Here is a 19,668-nt window from a genome sequence, read left to right as displayed (position 1 = left end):
AAGTTTTTTTCATGAAGATGAAACGCTCCCAATAATTAAAAAAAAACCAAAACCTGTGACTGTAGAGATGGCATAAAGCTGTATAGCAGCCTATCACAAGGACCATTATGTAAAATAAGTTGTAGTATTTATCTTGTGGATAATCTATCTTTCTATTTGATATGTTTTTGTTTTTGATTTAAAGTTTAAAGATTTCAGTAAACAGAGAATAGAGATAAATTGTTCTTCATGAATTTAAAAAAATAATTAATTCTTAGGGCAAATACTGCATTTAATAAAAATGTATTTCCTATACTATGAAATATGCCTTTCTGAAATTATTTAAATTTGATAGGTTTATGTCTGTGAGAACAAATCTTTTGTGTTTATTGCCACACAGTTTAAGTTTTAGGCTAACATAACAGACTTTTGTTCCAAATCTGGATATTAATTTATCATAGTGAGGGATAGAATTAAGGAAAATGTACATTGTGAACTTGAAATTGAAGGAATATTATTAGTTAATGCTAAGGTTAAGGTGTATTTAATTCCACTTAAAATATAATCCTCAAACTGTAAAATCACAACCAAAAAATGTGCTGACAGAAATGCACTTAACTTTAGCGTTTAGGGGAAAATGAGTCGCTAAAGATGCTATAGAGCTTCTCATAAAGGAACATTTCTTTGTCCACATTATACCTAGCAAGAGTCTGCTGTGAAAGATATTGCCATGACTACAGGCTGTATAAATGCCAAAAGTACATTTACTTTACATTGATATTCTGTCCAGGCACATCTGTTTCAAAGGGACTTAAGGGAAATGTGTACACTGTGTAGTGTTTAAAACTGCAGTGGGCTTCATACCTGGCTGTGGTTTCTCAGGTGCACGAACCAGTGCATATTCATTGCATTGTGAGTGTTTATGCATGCAAGTCTTACTTCCCAGTTTCCGTGCGGTATGTTCTTTTTGGCAGTAGTATGTCCTCAAAACAAGGGTGAAAGGCTGTGCAAGCTTCTGATTCTTTTTTTTTTTTTACACTTCTATTTTAATAATGACAGTCATTGTTTGATAAAGTGCTAATTTAAAGGAAAGCCATGTAAACAATGAACAGTGTTGATGTACTGTGTGTGTGGGAAACAGCAGCCTTTTCGTTACGGAAAAGGTTTGTTCTGCCTTTTCCTTCCTGAAATGCAAGAGGCCAAGGTCCCGCTCTTGTCATTGAATTAGTGTCAGTGTTTGGTTAAGGTCACCCTGTGTTGCAGGTGGCAAAATTATAATGTCTGCTTCCTGGCAAAGCGTTTCATTGAGCGGCGGGGTGGTGTCAGTGAACAGCTTGTTTCCTTTGTGGGGACATATGGGCACATTCATGCTCTTCTACATCTAACAGCCTGTGGTTGTTCTACGGTGTGTAACTGTATTCCCCGTCCCTCTTACCAGCGCAACAGAACAGACAGTCAGTCTTCAGATATGTAAACCTAATCCGAGTGCTTACAATTAGTCAATATACCTGACTTTTCAATTTAAAGTTTTTAAATTTTATGTACGTTTATTTATGAAAAGTATAATCTCTTTTATTATAGATATTATAATTAAATATTTTATTAATTATTATAATTGCATAACTCTTAGCATAAGTTTTAAGGCTATACGTTATCTTCAGACATTATTTATTTATTTTTTATTATATCGTTTTTTTTTCATTATTAAGTTATATAATCACTCTCCTTTTTCTCGGACAGCTTTTTGCTGAGTGTCTTCTCTCAGATTTTTGTGCATTTAACACTAGTTTTAATCACTCACCTCTATATGTCAGTTGCACCTGTAATGTCTGAAGTCCTCCTCACACACCTGAAGTTTCCGTTTGAGAACAAAATCGGAGTAATATGCAGAGTTCAGTCTTTTCATTTAGTTTTGTTCCAGCTGTTTATTTTATTGAGATTAAATAAAATGCAGGATCATCTGATTACCGGAAGAGATTGAAGTCACAACAGCATTGCTTGTAAAGATGGAAATGCATTATTTCATTAGCTCAGTGCTAGGGGTGCTCCGATCACGATCGGCTGATCGTTATGTGCATCTCGTCAGTAAAGCCCTCTAATCAGCCGTTAATTCCATCAGGTGCCTGATTTCACATAGAGCAGCTGTTACTACACAGAGCCGTTGTTAATAGAGAAGATGCGCAAATCCACTTCATTTTCAGCGTTTTTTTGGCGCATCTTCTCAGTTAACAACGGCTCTGTGTAGTAACAGCTGCTCTATGTGAAATCACGCACCTGATGGAATCGGCCGATCGTGATCGGAGCACCCCTACTCAGTGCCTTTTGCCTCTTTGAATCATAATGAATGAATTCATTTTGCATTTTGAACGCCCCTGTTTGCACCTGTTATCCTTTGCTGGTGACTCTCCGTTGCCAAGAGAAACTGTAACTGTAGCCATTGAATCACAACGTAGCCTTGTAGTATTTGTTTATTTCTGTGATTTTTATTTTATTGTTTTTGTAAGCGTAAGAGTGATGCTGGAAAAGGCCAGAGAAGGGCCAAATGGAGCCTCCCAAATTAAGTTTGAGAAACTCTCAAACTCTTCAAAGTTAATGAAGTGTGCCTTTTTTCAATGTAACAATTTTTCATATCCTCAAACTGAAGGTCTGGAAATCATTGCAGGTTTCATTGGCCAAGGCCCACCCATGAGGCTGTTTGACCAAACAACCAATCACAGTTTGTTTCGTTCATCGTCATGTTTCGAGGCATACAAATGTCACCGCAATAAGAGACTGGTGTGTAAAACTCTCTGACTTATTTTAGAGATTTTGTGCCGCAAACATTAAATATTTGACATACTTTTGAAAATCCAGCGTTAAGTTGATCCTGATAAGCACTTGTCATCACAATTGTAAAAAGGGCGTCTTTCTTCTTTTGTGAGAGGGTTTGGTGCCACAATATCTTTGTTTCCAAGCGGAACGTTAAAGAACGCAACACACAGGTCTCGTGGAAATCATGTAGAATTCAACCAACCATTTAGCCAACAGTCTGTGGGCATGACGTCTGAGGCTGAGACTACTTCTATCCCAGCTTACAGAGACGGCTATATGTTACTCTGAAAGGTATATATCTTGTGATTCTGTGGTGCTATTAATAATTGTTTGTTGAGCATCATGACCATCCCAACAAAGCAATATTGGTTCAACTAATGGCATGAGTTTTGGGGGCGAGGTTTAGGAAACTATTGTTCATTATTTTTTACAAATATTTAGAAATCTTTTCCGTAAACTCCATCCATGTCATCCAAACAGTCATTTTACACTTCTTACCCTTGGTTGTGTTTGTGTGGCAGTTTGGAGATCCACATCCTGTCTAGAACTCCATCAGCCCCTCGGGCTGAGTCACATGGATGACCATTTTATGGATTACTGTGGATGGGCCATATGAGAGATTTAATTAGCACACGCCTGAGGGACGGGCCCCTTGCATTGCAGCCAGGAACTGCAGTGAACAATAGGAACACCATCATCAGCACCCGTATTACACCAAGTGTCAGTTACAAGTGTGTTAAGGGTCTTCTGGGAAATCTGATGTATCTTTACTACAAACTGACTAGCTTTTTCCAGAAAACATATTTATTTTTTAAATGTGCAGCTCTAGCTTGACATTTAAATGTATAGATTACACAAAAACTAAAATGTATGTTGTTCCAAACATGTACTGTATGACTCTGTATTTCTGAAGAACACAAAGATATTTCAAAAAATAATTTGACTGTTTTTGTCCATACAATGAAAGTCAGTGGGATCCAAAGCAATTTATGGACAAAAATGACTGAAACATTCTTCAAAATATCTTCTATATATTAAAGAAAATAGAAAGTCATAGAGGTTTAGAAAAATAGAAGAGCTTAAATGATTAAATATTTTTTGGGTGGTGAACTGTCCCTTTAAGTTGACTCGATCGTTTCTTGAAAGCCAGCATGTGATTTCACATGATGTTTACAGCTAAATGTGTTGGAGAGTTTCTACAAACAAACACTCTTAGGAGCGAAAGCTGCCATCCGAAAGGTCTTCCAGAGGCGCAGAATTGAGACCGAGAGTTAGTCTGTCATTAGCAGAAGGATGCCGTGGGACAGCGAGTGCTTCTCATTAGACAACTTTTTGTCCTGTTATGTGGTAAAGGAAAAGTGGCATGATGGCCTGCGTTTAAGGTCTTTTAAAATCTATGAGAGAAGAATGAAGGAGACTGGCGAGGACAGATTTTTCTACCAAAACAGTCTACCAAAAAATTCTGACATACAAAATCACCTCACATGCTAATAAAAGAATCAAAGAGAAAGATGGAATAAAAAAAAAAAATAGCGGAGGTGGCAAAGGTGAAAATTCTCAGGAAAAGTCTTTAGCTGTGTCGTGTTGCTGTGGGAGACTGATGGAGACAATAGCTGGAGTGACAGGTCATTTAACAGACACTGGGGCAGTGAGTCGAGTGCACTGTTAGCAGATCGCCTCTGATGAGAAATGTTTTACAGAGCTAGTATAAGAACCAGTCAGTGAGTGGCAGACTGTCTTTCTCCGATGAAGATCTTTATAATTCTCTCTCAAACCTCTGCTTCTGTTTGTATCTGCTTCTCAGCAAGCTGAATGAAGATTATGGATAATGTGCCTTTTTAAAGTAAACCAAATACATTGTTTACTCACAGAGATGTTCTAAATGTGAATATATCAGTGAGCCTCAGTAAACTCTCAATGGGGCTTCAAGATGACATCAAATCATTTAAAATATTACTAAACAAGCATCAAATTATGTTAAAACGACAAAAAAAAAATATGTTTTTTCTTTTAATTCACCCCCTCAACTAAAAACAAAAAAAACAAATCAGGGTTCCCACTCATGGAAAAGTTGTGTGAATTAATAAAATTGTATAGTGTTTTGATAATGAATATACATTTTTCTGGTTATGCCAAGCTCTATATTTTATGGAGTAGAAATTGTTATAAAAAATACTTTAAAAATGTCAACCTTAATCCTTGTCAAATAACGAAAAACTGTAAAAGTCATAGAGTTGTTGATAATGGAGACCCTGAAGTCAAAATGTTGGGAAACACTGCTTCATATGTATATACAGTGAAGGCTGAAGATTTGTAGTCCTACATTGATAATGACTGAATGTTTATAAAAACAAAATTGCTATATTTACATGCAATAAATGCAGATATAAATCATTACTTTGAGTTTTGTGTTCCTGATTTGATAGTTTTGTTTGTGTTAAAGGCCTTCCATCCTTTCACTTTTAGCGCATAGTCTGTGTACACTGCAGGGTAAAGTGCTGTTAAGATCTATTTGTAAAGGCTCTGGAAATGTATCTCTGACACTTTTCTTCTTTAATGTGATGCTTTCTAAACCGTTTCCAGTAGACAGTGTAGTATGTGGAGTTTGACTTGACATTGTTTTGTGTGCTTGTCAAAAAATGTACATAAGTGTGACAACCAATACAAATCTGCCCCACACCGCAGTGATTCCATGTTATAAACTCTAACTTTTTTTCCCTCTGTATCTCTCTATTTTTGTAAATTAACAGGCTTTTCTCCAGAGAATAAGGCAGACTGCAGAAAACCAACAATGTCTCACTCCAGAGCAGGTCAAGGTAAAAAAAAACAGCCTTTACATGCAGTGTTATTATTTAGAAGAAATACAGTGACTACAATAATATCTGGACACTTAAAATTAAGTGTTTAAGATAAAACACTGGAGAAATAAATTATATTTCTGTAAAATGAATTTCAGTTATGTTTGATATTTTGTTTTGTTGTTTTTAAGTGTGGCTTAGGTGTCTGAATAAATAATAAAAAATATAATAATATATTATAATATATTATATATATATATATATATATATATATATTATAATATATAATTTTTGAGCCTTTGGCCTTGCAGAAACAAATTATATTACTTTTAGTGATTTTCTTAATTATTGTCTCTTTCTTTCATGCAGATCTTGTTTTCCAATATCGAGTCCATTTTGGAAGTTCATCGCGAGTTTCTTTCGACTCTAGATGCCAGTTTGCAGCCTGAACCGCAGGCGCACCATTCTCTCGGGCATGTGTTCCTCAAGTTTGTAAGTCTATGAGATTACATTTGAAATCCTCTTTGAACTAGTGCTTTTCTGATTAGCAATTGATTTATGATTTTTGATCTAATTAGTCATGCAAACTATTCAAATGATATTCCCAATCCATCCATTGTAGGATCGTTCCCAGTATCCTAGATCTTTATGCAGTCACCTCCTCCATTCTCTCAAAATACTGTCAGCCCCCGAGAATACCTCCTGTGGTCTTTCTTAAAAAAAAAGAAAAAGTGTTTAAATGTGTAACCTGTCAGACATGTGAGCAGTAGTTCAATAAAAGTGTAGAAAATCCAGTTTCACACAGAATTCCCATTTTAGCAACACACGTTCAGTTCAGAAGGTCTGTCTGCTCCACTTTATTTATGATCTCAGTCCAAAATCACAAGATGCGTTGTTAGGAAGCCAATACACCTGATCCTTGATCCATTTTTAGTCAGTTGGTTTTTAACATTTTTCAGTTTCTTAAAGGCTTGATATGATATTACTGTACCTGGGTTACTATTCAAGTATTTTTATTAGAATTCTTGGATATTGCATTAAAAATACTGAATGGAATATTACATTTTCATGTATATCAATGTTGCAACTTTATGGAAACATTGGTAACGCTTTCTAAATAGCTGTCTTCAATTCTAACTTTTTTATCCATTTAAACAGTTCTGTATATATTACAATAATTCTACCTCAGTGGAAATATGGTAATAATGATGATTTGTGATTTGAACAGTGATTTAATTTATTTCTTAGTGTTGGCTGTCAGCCATTCACATTTATGGCACATGGCACTTTAACTCTTTCTGTGGCTCATTTTGGGTTTGGCATCTGTATGTGACCTTTCGACCAAGTTCACTAAAACACTGAGGTTTTAACCTCAAACTGGAGTGAATTTCCTCTTAATTGGGCTCACTGTGTATGTGTAGGTGTTTTTTTGGATGAACGGTACCACGAAGCATATGCCAGGACAGATGTTCGCCTCGTTCATGGATGAGGGTGTGTGATGCTGCCAAACTCTGTCATTACAGGTGCTGAGGTCTGGAGCCCTGAGGGCCCAGCCACAGTACTGACACACACAAACACACACACTGTGTACACACTAATGCAAATGCCAGACCCTCTCTAGACATATACACAGACCACTATGTACAGACAGCATGCAAACAACACACTCAGACAAATAAAGAGGGTAAATAGAGAAAGCACAAAAATGGAGATATATCATAAAGAGGAAAACAAACACAACTACTGTCCAAGCACACAGTGGCTATGGAATCCCAGTATTGGTTTCCTGCCTCAAGCATCCTCATCCGTCAGGATTCACAGTGTCTCTGTCAAGGTTACATTACCTACACACTTGCATAAATGCCATCCTACCTCCACCACATGCATCTTTATAAGCTGTCACCTCAGCCATGATTTGATCCAGATGAACAGTTCTTCTGGACTTTATGGATTTTATTTTATTTATTTTTAAAAACGTTATTTGGAATATATTGTGATGGAAAAGCAGTTAACCAGTGTGTTACAGTACACTTTAAAAAGTTTGTTTTCTGGAGTGTGCAGACTTGGCCTTATTAATTAGTAATTTCTTCTTCTTATTATTATTATTATTATTATGGCCACTACATACTACTTAAATTAGTTTTGATAATTTAAAATAGTAATAATAATAATGACTAGCTGTTCAATTTGTAAATTGTAATATAGTAGAGATTTGTTGTAATTAACTGCATGCATGGATTAAACTTTAAGGAAAAGCAATTCATCTTTAAGGTCTTTAAAGTGAACAGTATGCATCTTTAATCATAAAAGGTGTGTACTGCTCACTTTTAAATGTCTGAAGACGAGTTGCTTTTCTTTTTATTATATATATTTCTTTTATTTTGCTTGCAACTTCTTATTTCCACCTAGTTTTGCACTCCACAGAGAAGGTGTGGCTTACAGACAAAATCTATGCTCTTTTATTTCACTTCCTGTGCCGTTTCGAATAATGTAGGGCAGAAAGACAGTGCCTTGTTGCTTCTCTAGCAGTTTCACTACCAGAATTCACCCCCTTATGTCACTTAGCAGCAGTGTTTGAGAAAATGATTAAAGGAAGAGGTTTACTGAGCAATGCAAGAGGTTAAAATATTTATTATATGTTTAGTGTTTTCCATATGAGCTGAGTGGGGCTTTCGCTGAAAATCACAAGGCCTTTTTACGGGGTGGATCATGAGATTTATAAATAGGAATGTGGAAAACTAGACCTCCTTTCTAGCAAAAAGGATGTCTGTTTGGAGGGTTGCACCCCCACCGAAAGATAAAAGAAATGTTTTTAAAGTGTTTTGACTCCTTTTCCTCCACTGCAGAGGGACCGTTTCTCTGTGTATGGCGAGTACTGTGGTAACCATGAGAAAGCTCTCAGACTACTGGTGGAGCTTAACAAGATGCCTCACGTACGGACTTTCCTGCTGGTAAGCACATTTCCTTTTCAAAAAGTCCATGTCTATTTCAGTCCATTTCAGTCTATTTCCTTCTGTTTCAGTATACAGTCTATTTCATGACATCATATTCTGATGAAGATCCCTCACACATCCTGTGACAGATCAGTTTCATATATGAAGCCCTGCAATAGATTTCATTAGAACAAATAAACATTAGTGGCTAGAAGAATTTGTCACAGGAAATAGATGTATCTCCAAAACGTATTGAAGTGAAAGTGATACCCAAGCTCTTTACTGTACAAATCAGGATGTGGGAGCGTGCCTTTCAATGCTTTCTATGGAAACCCACTGTACTTTAAACATGAATCAGTTTAATGGGATGTTGTGCAAATGAGATCATGATTTTTTTTTTCAGCACCTCATGTTGTTAGGAGGAAAGAAGAGCACAGATGTTCCTCTTGAGGGGTATCTCCTCTCACCCATCCAGAGGATCTGTAAATACCCTTTGCTTCTGAAGGTACTGCTTCAGTACTGACTTTAATGTTATATGTCAACACCTGTCTCGCGTTGACATGAAAGCTTTATTTAACATCACAACTGACAAACATATGGAATACTCTGAGTCAGATATGCAAATGATTATATTTTGATGTCTCTAAAGGGAAATAACCTGATTTTTTAATGAAGTAAATTCAGCTTACTTGCGTTGTCATGTTACTGATGTGCATGTAAACAGGGAAACCTGGTTATTTTAATCATTTTGATTTACTGATTATATAAAACATTCCTTAATAGCTCCTTGTGCACAGTATCTGGAGCATAACACAAGGATGTACCTGCTGTTTGTCCTTCAGGAACTTTTGAAGAGGACCCCTAAGAAGCATTCAGATTACCCCGCGGTAGAGGGGGCTCTGCAGGTCATGAAAGCTGTGTGCTGCAACATCAACGAGACCAAGCGACAGATGGAGAAACTAGAGGCTCTTGAGATATTACAGTCACACATAGAAGGCTGGGAGGTGAGATAGACACACCATCGGTCATTGTCATAGATGGTGCGTTTTTTCTTTCTTTCCCGTTTGATGGTTTTAAAGGAACAGGCCATCAGCAGTTAGTTCGGTTTAATGTTACTTTAAAACCTTCTTTGTTTTAAGGAAGTTCCTCTTTGACAGTATGCTGTGTGTTTATGAGCATTTTTAAAGCGTAGCCTCGAAAGAATCACTGATGTGGACATGATCAGTGTTGTCTTGTGTCTTCTGATGACATTTCTTAGGACACACCACAAGCAGGAAGAGGAAGTCTTAACACAAAGGCTCGTTACCATGGAGATCTGTTAGTTGTGTTTAACATGCAGCATGTGCCGCCGCAAACTCCCCTCTTCTCGCTCGTTCTCTTAAGCACTTCTTTGCTCGTCTCTCTCCGCCTCCTTTTTCCATCATCTCCTCTATACTATAGTTACTTTGTCTCCATCCTCTTTTTTTCTTTCACTCTATGTACCCTGTCCATTAACCCTCTTTATTGATGGATCCGATGCAGTACTGAGTGGTTGTACTAAGTGGGGCCTTTTCTATAGTTGGCGGTGTGCTTTAAGTGTTGCTTAGTTGGTTTGAATTTTCACCATTTAGTGCATACAGTGCATTCTTGCTCTTGTTGTGTTATTTTCCAATCCCATCATGCCTCTGTGAACATTCAGAATCCCTGCAAAGCATAACAGGATGGGGATTATTTAACATATTTTTTAAATTTGTTAATAGGAATAGTCTGCTCATAAAATGTTTTAATTGTCATTTCCTCAACCTTTATACATAAACGTTACATTTCATAATACTTCAGAAAACGTGGAATATAGGACAGAAATGATATGGACCACTTTTATGTTTCTGTAAAACTTATGGAAAAATCTTTTTTTTATTATCATTATTATTATTATTTTGTAATAATGGAGCTTGACATTCTGGATATCCATTTACTTTCATTATATGAAAAAGAGCCACATGTACATTCTTGAACATTTCACAGAAGAAAGCAAATATTATGAGTTTGGAATGATAGAATTATTCCTTTAAGGTTTCAATTCTACTGAGATCATGTATAGGTAACACTGAACATTTAACATAAAAATCAGGCTTTATTTAACCCCATATATATATAGCGTTTCATAATGTGGTGTCCGATTGAAAACCAAATGCATTGAGTTTCTATTTAGTCCAGAGTGTTTTACCTTTATAGGTAAATAATGCAGAACAAGGGGGAAGCAGATTCCCATCTCTCTAATTGACCCGTCTGGGCATACCATTGATTAAACAGAGAAAATGGAGTCTGCTTATCAAACACACTCTCACACACACACACACACCTGCAGAGTATAGAAAATCACATCCTGTACAGAGTCAGCACGAACCGCAGCGTCTGAGTGGAATCAATTTTTAATGCTACTGGATATTGAACAGGACACAGTCTGTGTTACCATCCCCTCTTATCTGAGACCCAGATGGAAGGTCGGATTAATGACCAGACTGGAATTATTTTAAATGAAATTAGATGCTGTTACTGTAATAAAATACAAGGAGATTGCAAATAAAGGCAAATCAAATGTGCACTGAAAAGATGGATAAACTTATGTATAAATGTTTGCAGCATTTTCATCAATTTTTCAGCTGCCGTTGTTAGTTCTGCTACATGAACACAGGCAGCTGATCACTTCTGAATAAAATATTTATTATGGAATATTTATAGTACAAACTCATATCTCTCAAAACTCTTTTTCATGACACATGAAGACGCATGTTTATCCAGATCAATACAAATGTTCCTTTGTTTTGTTCTCCAGGGGACGAACTTGACTGATATTTGCACCGAACTGTTGCTCCAAGGCAACCTTTTGAAGATATCAGCTGGAAACATCCAGGAACGGGTCTTCTTCCTGTTTGACAACCTCCTAGTCTACTGCAAGAGGAAGTCCCGGTTAGGCCTTAAAGATGCTTTTGAGTCTTGTCTGTAATGCTGGTAACCTACCTGCAGAACCATATGCATAAACATGTTTTCTAGTAGATTACTGTTATCCCTAGTTTTTAAAACTTCACTGAAACGGCCATCAGAATCATGTGTAGAAACTAAACAATACTGGTCTAATTTTTTCACCCAGAGCATCTGGGAAGAAATCCACCAAGAGGACAAAATCAATCAACGGGCCGCAGTACATGTTCAGAGGGCGCATCAACACTGAGGTCATGGAGGTCGAGAATGTGGAAGACGGAACTGGTAGGCTTGAGTTTGTTAGTGCTTTTATAGTGCAATTAAAAATACATTATTTTACCAAGTTTTACATGTGATATGTATTTTCATGCTGCTTCGAGTACTGAATTGTTAGCTTAGCAACATGCTAACTTCAAATCAGTTGGTTGAGTTTCCAGTGCAGCTAAGTAGTTTTTGAAACTACCGTGTCTGTATCCTGCCACACAAATATACACTAGTCTTAAAACATTTAGGGTCTGTAAGATTTTCAAAGTCTCTTATGCTCGTCACCTCTGCATTTATCTGATAAAAATACAATAAAAACATTAATATTCTGAAATATTATTACAATTTAAAATAACAGTTTTATTTTTTAATTTGTTAAAATGTAATTTATGCTTGTGATGGAAAAACTAAGCCATTACTCAGCAGCCATTTCTCCTGTCTTCAGTGTCACATGATCCTTCAGAAATCATTCTGATATGCTGATTTGTGCTCAAGAAACATTTCATATCAGTGTCAATATTGAAAACCGCTGTACTGCTTGATATTTTTGTAGCAGCTGTGGTAAATTTTTTTAGGATTCTTTAAGAATAGAAAGTTCAAAAGAATTCAAGTTTGTTTATTTTTTAAATATAAATGTTCAGTAACAATGTAAAAGTCTTTACTGTCGCTTCTAATAAATGTGATGTATACTTGCTGAATAAATAATTTCTATAAAAAAAATAAAAAAATAAGACGTTTTTGAATGCTAGTGTACAAAGCAACGTTTTCTTTCGATGTGTTTGGGAGTTTCCTGTGTGATGTCCTTTTTGTTCCATATGATCACCATGTGACACTTATGAACATCACAAGCAACAAACAAAACCATTTAAAGGGAACTTCAGCTGATGCAGTAGAAATTAGTGACTCTGTGTCTTGAAGATAAGATCACGCAGGGCTTCTCGGAATCGTGCACTTCACATTTAGCACCTCTGCTGCGCTGACCGCTGAGGGGCCCTCATCAAAGGTGCCGTTCAGCTGTCGGGCCGAGCATGAAATTTAACTCTCAGGGGAAGTAATGGCTGCTCTTCTTACTCTTTGCTCTTAGTCTCTCACCACACCTTAAGTAGCAGGGTGGAAGTGCAACTTCTCTCTCTCTCTCTCTTTTTCTCTGAGCCACAAAGATAAACATCCTTTCTGACAAACAAGCCGTAGGGTTTTCACAGTACCAGCCAAAACCACACGTGCCTTCAGTTGATATGGCCAGTGTGAGACTGTGTTTTGTGTTTCAGTCTTTCATTGTCATGTTTATCAGGGCTTGTGTCACATGACGCTCCACATCTGTGTAAATGCATCATTTAGCTGCTGTGTTTTGCCTTATTGGATAAGGTTACAGATAAAATGACTCGTATGCTAGGAGTGAAGATGGAAGGTAGATTCAGATTTTCGGCCTTATTGCAGATTTATCTTTACAGTGTTTCAAGGGAGATTTCAAGGCAGATTAGTGTAGAATAATGGTTGGAAGGGGTGGGTGTTATGACCAAAATCATACATCACGCTATGAGTAATTTTATGTCTTAGTCATGTTGTTTAATATTTTATGTTGGAAATTCAAATAATATGGTATATGGTATATAAAATGTAAAAATACATGTATAGTAATTTTATCAATATTAATTCAGTCTTATTTTTCTATACCATTTTGTATGTAATTTTCCAGAATTTTTTTTTTGTGTATATATATATATATATATATATATATATATATATATATATATATATATATATATATATATATATATATATTATTATATATATAATATTATTATTATTATTATTATTATTTATAAAGGTTATCATAATGTATTTTATTATTTTAAATATTAAAGAAACTGTTCATCAAAATATTGGGTAATTTATAGTTAATAAATTACAAAAAAAGGCTGACGTTTTGCAAAAGCAGCACCATAATATTCAATGGTAATATGTAATATGTCTTTAGTTGAAAAAAAAAAAAAGATTCAAACCAGTAAAAGTAATATAAAATGTATAATTCTGATTAAACATTTTGATTTGGATCATTCACATTTGAAGCAGTTATAAAATGGCATATCATGTGTGGCAATAGGGGAAAAAATGTGGCAACCCTGCACAACTAATCTCTATATTTTCACATTACTCCATGTATATACTTCACTCTCACATGTAAAAGCATGGCAATCTGATCTGCTTGTTTTGACTGAGCTATTGTTTTAACTTGAAAACAATTAGATAATGCTGAGGTGGTGTTTATTACTGAACCAGACTTGTGTGCCTAACACGATTACCCATACATTCTCACCAGGATAATATGTGCCAAAAGCCTTTGTCAAATCCTCTCAGTGGTCTGAAATCTATTTATACTACCTCAACACTAACCACTGCTCATTACCTATTCCATACCTCATTCATTTTTCCATAAAATTCAGCTGCTTTAAGGCCTGGGTTAAAATTGGATCGTGAGTAACAGTCTGAACCCCTCACTCACACACATGCTCTCTGTCAGGATTTGGTTTAATGGTGGGAGAGTAGTGCCATGTGCCAAAATGCATCTTTAACGATTTCTCACACTAATGGGATAGTTGAACCTTTTTACCTTATTAATGCTTCTAGATTGTTGAAGAAAATCTTATTATCTGTGTCAGCATTTTTGTTTGGGTCAGTAACTCATTTAGTGATGGTAAGAGGGAACCTTTTTAACCATGGTGATAAGCTGACAAAATTAGATCTTCACAGAAATGAGACTTCCCATTTTTTTTAAGGTTAATTTGAAGACGCAAATGATTTTGATTAGATGATCTGATCTGATTTTTATAGACCCTTGGTGAACAGCTTTATGTAGATTATATAGCAACCAATCAATGTAATTTTTTACAGTGTTTGTTGTTTGCATGCCACATAAGTAATAGTTGTGTTGTATATAATGTTGGTGATTCGATTGGTTTACTCATGTTATAAGTGTTAAGGGATATTTTTTAACCTGTTCTGTTGTTTTTCATGTTCTTTTGCTTTGTCTTTCTAGCGGACTATCACAGTAACAACTACACGGTGACCAATGGCTGGAAGATTCACAACACTGCCAAAAACAAGTGGTTTGTGTGCATGGCCAAGAATGCTGAGGATAAGCAGAAATGGCTAGATGCCATTTTAAAGGAGCGCGAACAGAGAGAGAGTGAGTCGTTTTACTCTAGTTTGTCATTGTGGAGTGTGCAACATATGAGCATTAAATAACAGTTAAATGCATTTTCAAAAATTCAACCGATTTGATTCTTGATTTTTGTATGGATTATAATGAACCAAATCATTAACAAATTTCAGATGGCATGATGCAACTACTGTACAACAGGTTTTACAATTTACCATGTTAACGTAGTAAATATTCATTGTGTTTGAATCATTCAAATTAATGCAATAAATGACATTGAAATTATTTTGAAAATGATTAACAATTATATTTAGAAGAATTTATTAAATAATCACACTAGAAATAAGTTATTGTCAAAGCAAATATTTACATCTACTGAATAAGAATGAACTTGCATTCTGCTATACCTAGTCTGTTTTTATGTGGATTTTTTCTTCCATTCTGTTTCTTCCATTCTGTTTTTCTTCCATTCTGTTTCAGGATTGTTCTGATTGTTAGGTCACATGATCATAGCAGTAAAACCCCAAATATACCACAGAGCCCATTCTGTTCACTGCTCTTATGTTTCAGCATGAAGTATTAGTCTGTAGGATCAGTTACCAGTGTCCAAGACATAGTCTTCAGCCAAAGCATTATAATACTGTGTGAGTTGGCGCTAGAGCAAGACGTCACTTTAATGCTGCAATGCCAGATGAAAGCAGAAGTTTACTGGAGTGTATCAGGTTACTGGTGTTTGAAATTGGAGCTCTTTTTAACAGGTGTCACATCAGTCACACCTCTCTGACGGTCCAGATCTTCAGCCAGTGCCCCCTCGTTCTTCAGTACAACTCCGACATCATTGCATTACATGCTCCAATTAATATTTAGTTTAACATGCAAAAGTGGCTTCAGTTGAAGTATTCTGGTCATCTGGAGTGTAAGACCAGAAAGGTATTTCATTCAAGTACCCAAATGCAAACATTAATAATGCATTACAAATGCATGGTTCTGTTGAACACACTTAAAAAATAACTTTAAATAATTAACTAGTAATGTTTTACTAAATATTTGTCATTTTTAAATAATAATAGAAAATATTAAAAGTGGATGTTAAATTACAAAATTAATTTTCATCTATGATAATTAAAAGGGTAGTTCACCAAAAATGGTGGGTGAACATTCCCTGAATTTTAATCTACATTCATCCATTTTTGATGAAATTGGCAATTCAAAATAAGAGAGAAAAGAAAAGTGAAATGAAGGCTTGCATATTTCTAAAACTGCCATTCAGCATCATACCTTCAAATGCCAAGGTGGAAATTCCACTTCATCAAGGTTATTTCTGAGGAGTCATTTTTAATGATGCGTTGCCTCTTTGCCGAGATTTGATTGAATTGGAGCCTCGTACAGCTGCCACAAATACCTCCTCAAAAAACTCCTTGTGAGTGAGAGCTGCAGCTGCCGGTGGCTTCCCTCTCTCTGGGGTCTCAGACACAGTAAAGAGCTCTGAAAGAGAGCCATGCCAGCTGCCGACACATCTGAGCACGTCCCACCTCCTGCATCAGCTGCAATATCATTGATCTGAGGGTTGTCCCCCCTAAAATAACAATTAAAAACCACTCTGTGTATTGTAAATAACAATAATAATAACACAAATAATTGTGTTGGTAATGAAACAAAACAAACGTGGCAAAAATACATTTTAAGTTTAGAAACATTTTGAATATCCCATCCCTTGCCTCACAGTGCTTTGGTCCAAATGCCAGCTCTCTTCTTTTACATCACACACATAAGTCCAGTGAGAGAGAAGTCAAGTTGTGGAACTCTAGTAAGTAAGGCTGTCAACGCTATATTATTCACTTAAACATCGGATGAAGTGATTATTTTCTCTTTAATACATGATGTCTTTTTCAAATAGTCTGCTATGTTAATAATAATAATGTTAATATAATAATAATGTTCCCTGCTTGACGGAAAGGGTTGCCAGGTTTTCACAACAAAACCCGCCCAATTTCTATTCAAAACTATCCCAAAACTATCCCAAACTAACCACCTTTCGAGGGGGTCCCCCAATAAAAATAGCATTCTGGGGCTAAAATACAAGTTCTTGGGGTCGCTTCAACCTGCAGACATGAAAAACAACCCACGGCAACAGCGATAATGGGGAAAATCGTGAACTTGGCAACACGGATGGATATAATGTCTACAATAGACATGAGCGGAGCTTGACCTTGTCTAATTTGGAACGGTCTCCCTGCTCCACTAATAGTAGTAAGGCTTTCCTCTGCTCTTTGTATATATATCCTTACAAGTATAATTTTAGCTGAATTATTTGTGTCCCCTTCAAACGTTGCTCTTGAAAAAATTTGTTTATTGTCCCCCCAAACTGTTAGGTGAAATGTATGCCCCTGTGCTGTCTTTAACATCACCTTTTGTTTAAATGTATGGTAAAAACTTGAATGCTTTTCTTGACTGAAGAGTTCTTTGCATTAGGCAACACAAACAACTTTGGGCGACTGATGAAGTGTTTTATTTTTAGCCAATCTTCTTTGTGTGAAGCTCCTGTTTCCGCTGCTGCTTGACTGGCCACGTTGCTAATATAAACAAGGCTGTTTTCCGATGCATTGCACTGTTGCACTGTTGCACAGTTTTTAAAAATGCAGTGTTGTTATTTTCAGGTCTTTTCAGGAACCTGCTAACTTTTTGGCAGAGGTCTTTATCTGCATCTGCAGCTGTATCTTTTTTTCACCTTAATAACCACAAGTGTAGCAGGAGAATGATTCTGAGTTTTTTTTTTAGCTGACCTGCGCCTGAGTAATATGAGATAAGTATATACAGTCTTGTTCAAAATAATAGCAGTACAATGTGACTAACCAGAATAATCAAGGTTTTTAGTATATTTTTTATTGCTACGTGGCAAACAAGTTACCAGTAGGTTCAGTAGATTCTCAGAAAACAAATGAGACCCAGCATTCATGATATGCACGCTCTTAAGGCTGTGCAATTGGGCAATTAGTTGAAAGGGGTGTGTTCAAAAAAATAGCAGTGTGGCATTCAATCACTGAGGTCATCAATTTTGTGAAGAAACAGGTGTGAATCAGGTGGCCACTATTTAAGGATGAAGCCAGCACTTGTTGAACATGCATTTGAAAGCTGAGGAAAATGGGTCGTTCAAGACATTGTTCAGAAGAACAGCGTACTTTGATTAAAAAGTTGATTAGAGAGGGGAAAACCTATAAAGAGGTGCAAAAAATGATAGGCTGTTCAGCTAAAATGATCTCCAATGCCTTAAAATGGAGAGCAAAACCAGAGAGACGTGGAAGAAAACGGAAGACAACCATCAAAATGGATAGAAGAATAACCAGAATGGCAAAGGCTCAGCCAATGATCACCTCCAGGATGATCAAAGACAGTCTGGAGTTACCTGTAAGTACTGTGACAGTTAGAAGACGTCTGTGTGAAGCTAATCTATTTTCAAGAATCCCCCGCAAAGTCCCTCTGTTAAAAAAAAGGCATGTGCAGAAGAGGTTACAATTTGCCAAAGAACACATCAACTGGCCTAAAGAGAAATGGAGGAACATTTTGTGGACTGATGAGAGTAAACTTGTTCTTTTTGGGTCCAAGGGCCACAGGCAGTTTGTGAGATGACCCCCAAACTCTGAATTCAAGCCACAGTACACAGTGAAGACCGTGAAGCATGGAGGTGCAAGCATCATGATATGGGCATGTTTCTCCTACTATGGTGTTGGGCCTATTTATCGCATACCAGGGATCATGGATCAGTTTGCATATGTTAAAATACTTGAAGAGGTCATGTTGCCCTATGCTGAAGAGGACATGCCCTTGAAATGGTTGTTTCAACAAGACAATGACCCAAAACACACTAGTAAACGGGCAAAGTCTCGGTTCCAAACCAACAAAATTAATGTTATGGAGTGGCCAGCCCAATCTCCAGACCTTAATCCAATTGAGAACTTGTGGGGTGATATCAAAAATGCTGTTTCTGAAGCAAAACCAAGAAATGTGAATGAACTGTGGAATGTTGTTAAAGAATCATGGAGTGGAATAACAGCTGAGAGGTGCCACAAGTTGGTTGACTCCATGCCACACAGATGTCAAGCAGTTTTAAAAAACTGTGGTCATACAACTAAATATTAGTTTAGTGATTCACAGGATTGCTAAATCCCAGAAAAAAAAATGTTTGTACAAAATAGTTTTGAGTTTGTACAGTCAAAGGTAGACACTGCTATTTTTTTGAACACACCCCTTTCAACTAATTGCCCAATTGCACAGCCTTAAGAGCGTGCATATCATGAATGCTGGGTCTTGTTTGTTTTCTGACAATCTACTGAACCTACTGGTAACTTGTTTGCCACGTAGCAATAAAAAATATACTAAAAACCTTGATTATTCTGGTTAGTCACATTGTACTGCTATTATTTTGAACAAGACTGTATATATATATATATATATATATATATATATATATGATTCCTGTCACAGTTTAATGCCTTTTTTGAGGACTTGCTAATGCTACTTTTTAATTTTGCTGATGAAAGTTTTTTTTACAAATTGAATTAAAAGTTTTATTTTGTGTATGTTGTGTGGCTTTTATGTAGAATGCTGATACCAGTTTGTGAGTTAGCCCTTCACCCACCAAAATAGCAGCATGCATGTGTGAAAACACAAACTAATGCAAACCGTGTCTTATAATAAAATGAGTTAAACCAGTGTTTCATCTTGGCCCCACCTAAAACTGACACTGCAACCGACACTGATGTAC

The 19,668-nt window shown here is 36.3% G+C and overlaps 1 protein-coding gene across 2 annotated transcripts in view; it reads left to right on the top strand.

The window, feature by feature from the left end:
* Positions 1–19,668, top strand: part of LOC113093914 (phosphatidylinositol 3,4,5-trisphosphate-dependent Rac exchanger 1 protein-like) — a 68,399-nt gene that overhangs the window by 15,976 nt on the left and 32,755 nt on the right. For both annotated transcript variants that reach the window (XM_026259497.1, XM_026259498.1), the window contains exons 2-9: positions 5,541–5,606; positions 5,958–6,080; positions 8,435–8,539; positions 8,925–9,026; positions 9,364–9,525; positions 11,337–11,470; positions 11,652–11,767; positions 14,784–14,933. In XM_026259497.1, coding sequence (XP_026115282.1) covers positions 5,541–5,606; positions 5,958–6,080; positions 8,435–8,539; positions 8,925–9,026; positions 9,364–9,525; positions 11,337–11,470; positions 11,652–11,767; positions 14,784–14,933 — 958 coding nt within the window. The remainder of the gene's footprint in view (positions 1–5,540; positions 5,607–5,957; positions 6,081–8,434; positions 8,540–8,924; positions 9,027–9,363; positions 9,526–11,336; positions 11,471–11,651; positions 11,768–14,783; positions 14,934–19,668) is intronic.

Source organism: Carassius auratus, unplaced genomic scaffold (assembly GCF_003368295.1).
Source record: "Carassius auratus strain Wakin unplaced genomic scaffold, ASM336829v1 scaf_tig00215205, whole genome shotgun sequence".
In the NCBI taxonomy this organism is placed as follows: domain Eukaryota; kingdom Metazoa; phylum Chordata; class Actinopteri; order Cypriniformes; family Cyprinidae; genus Carassius; species Carassius auratus.
This window is presented reverse-complemented; position numbering and strand designations above follow the sequence as displayed.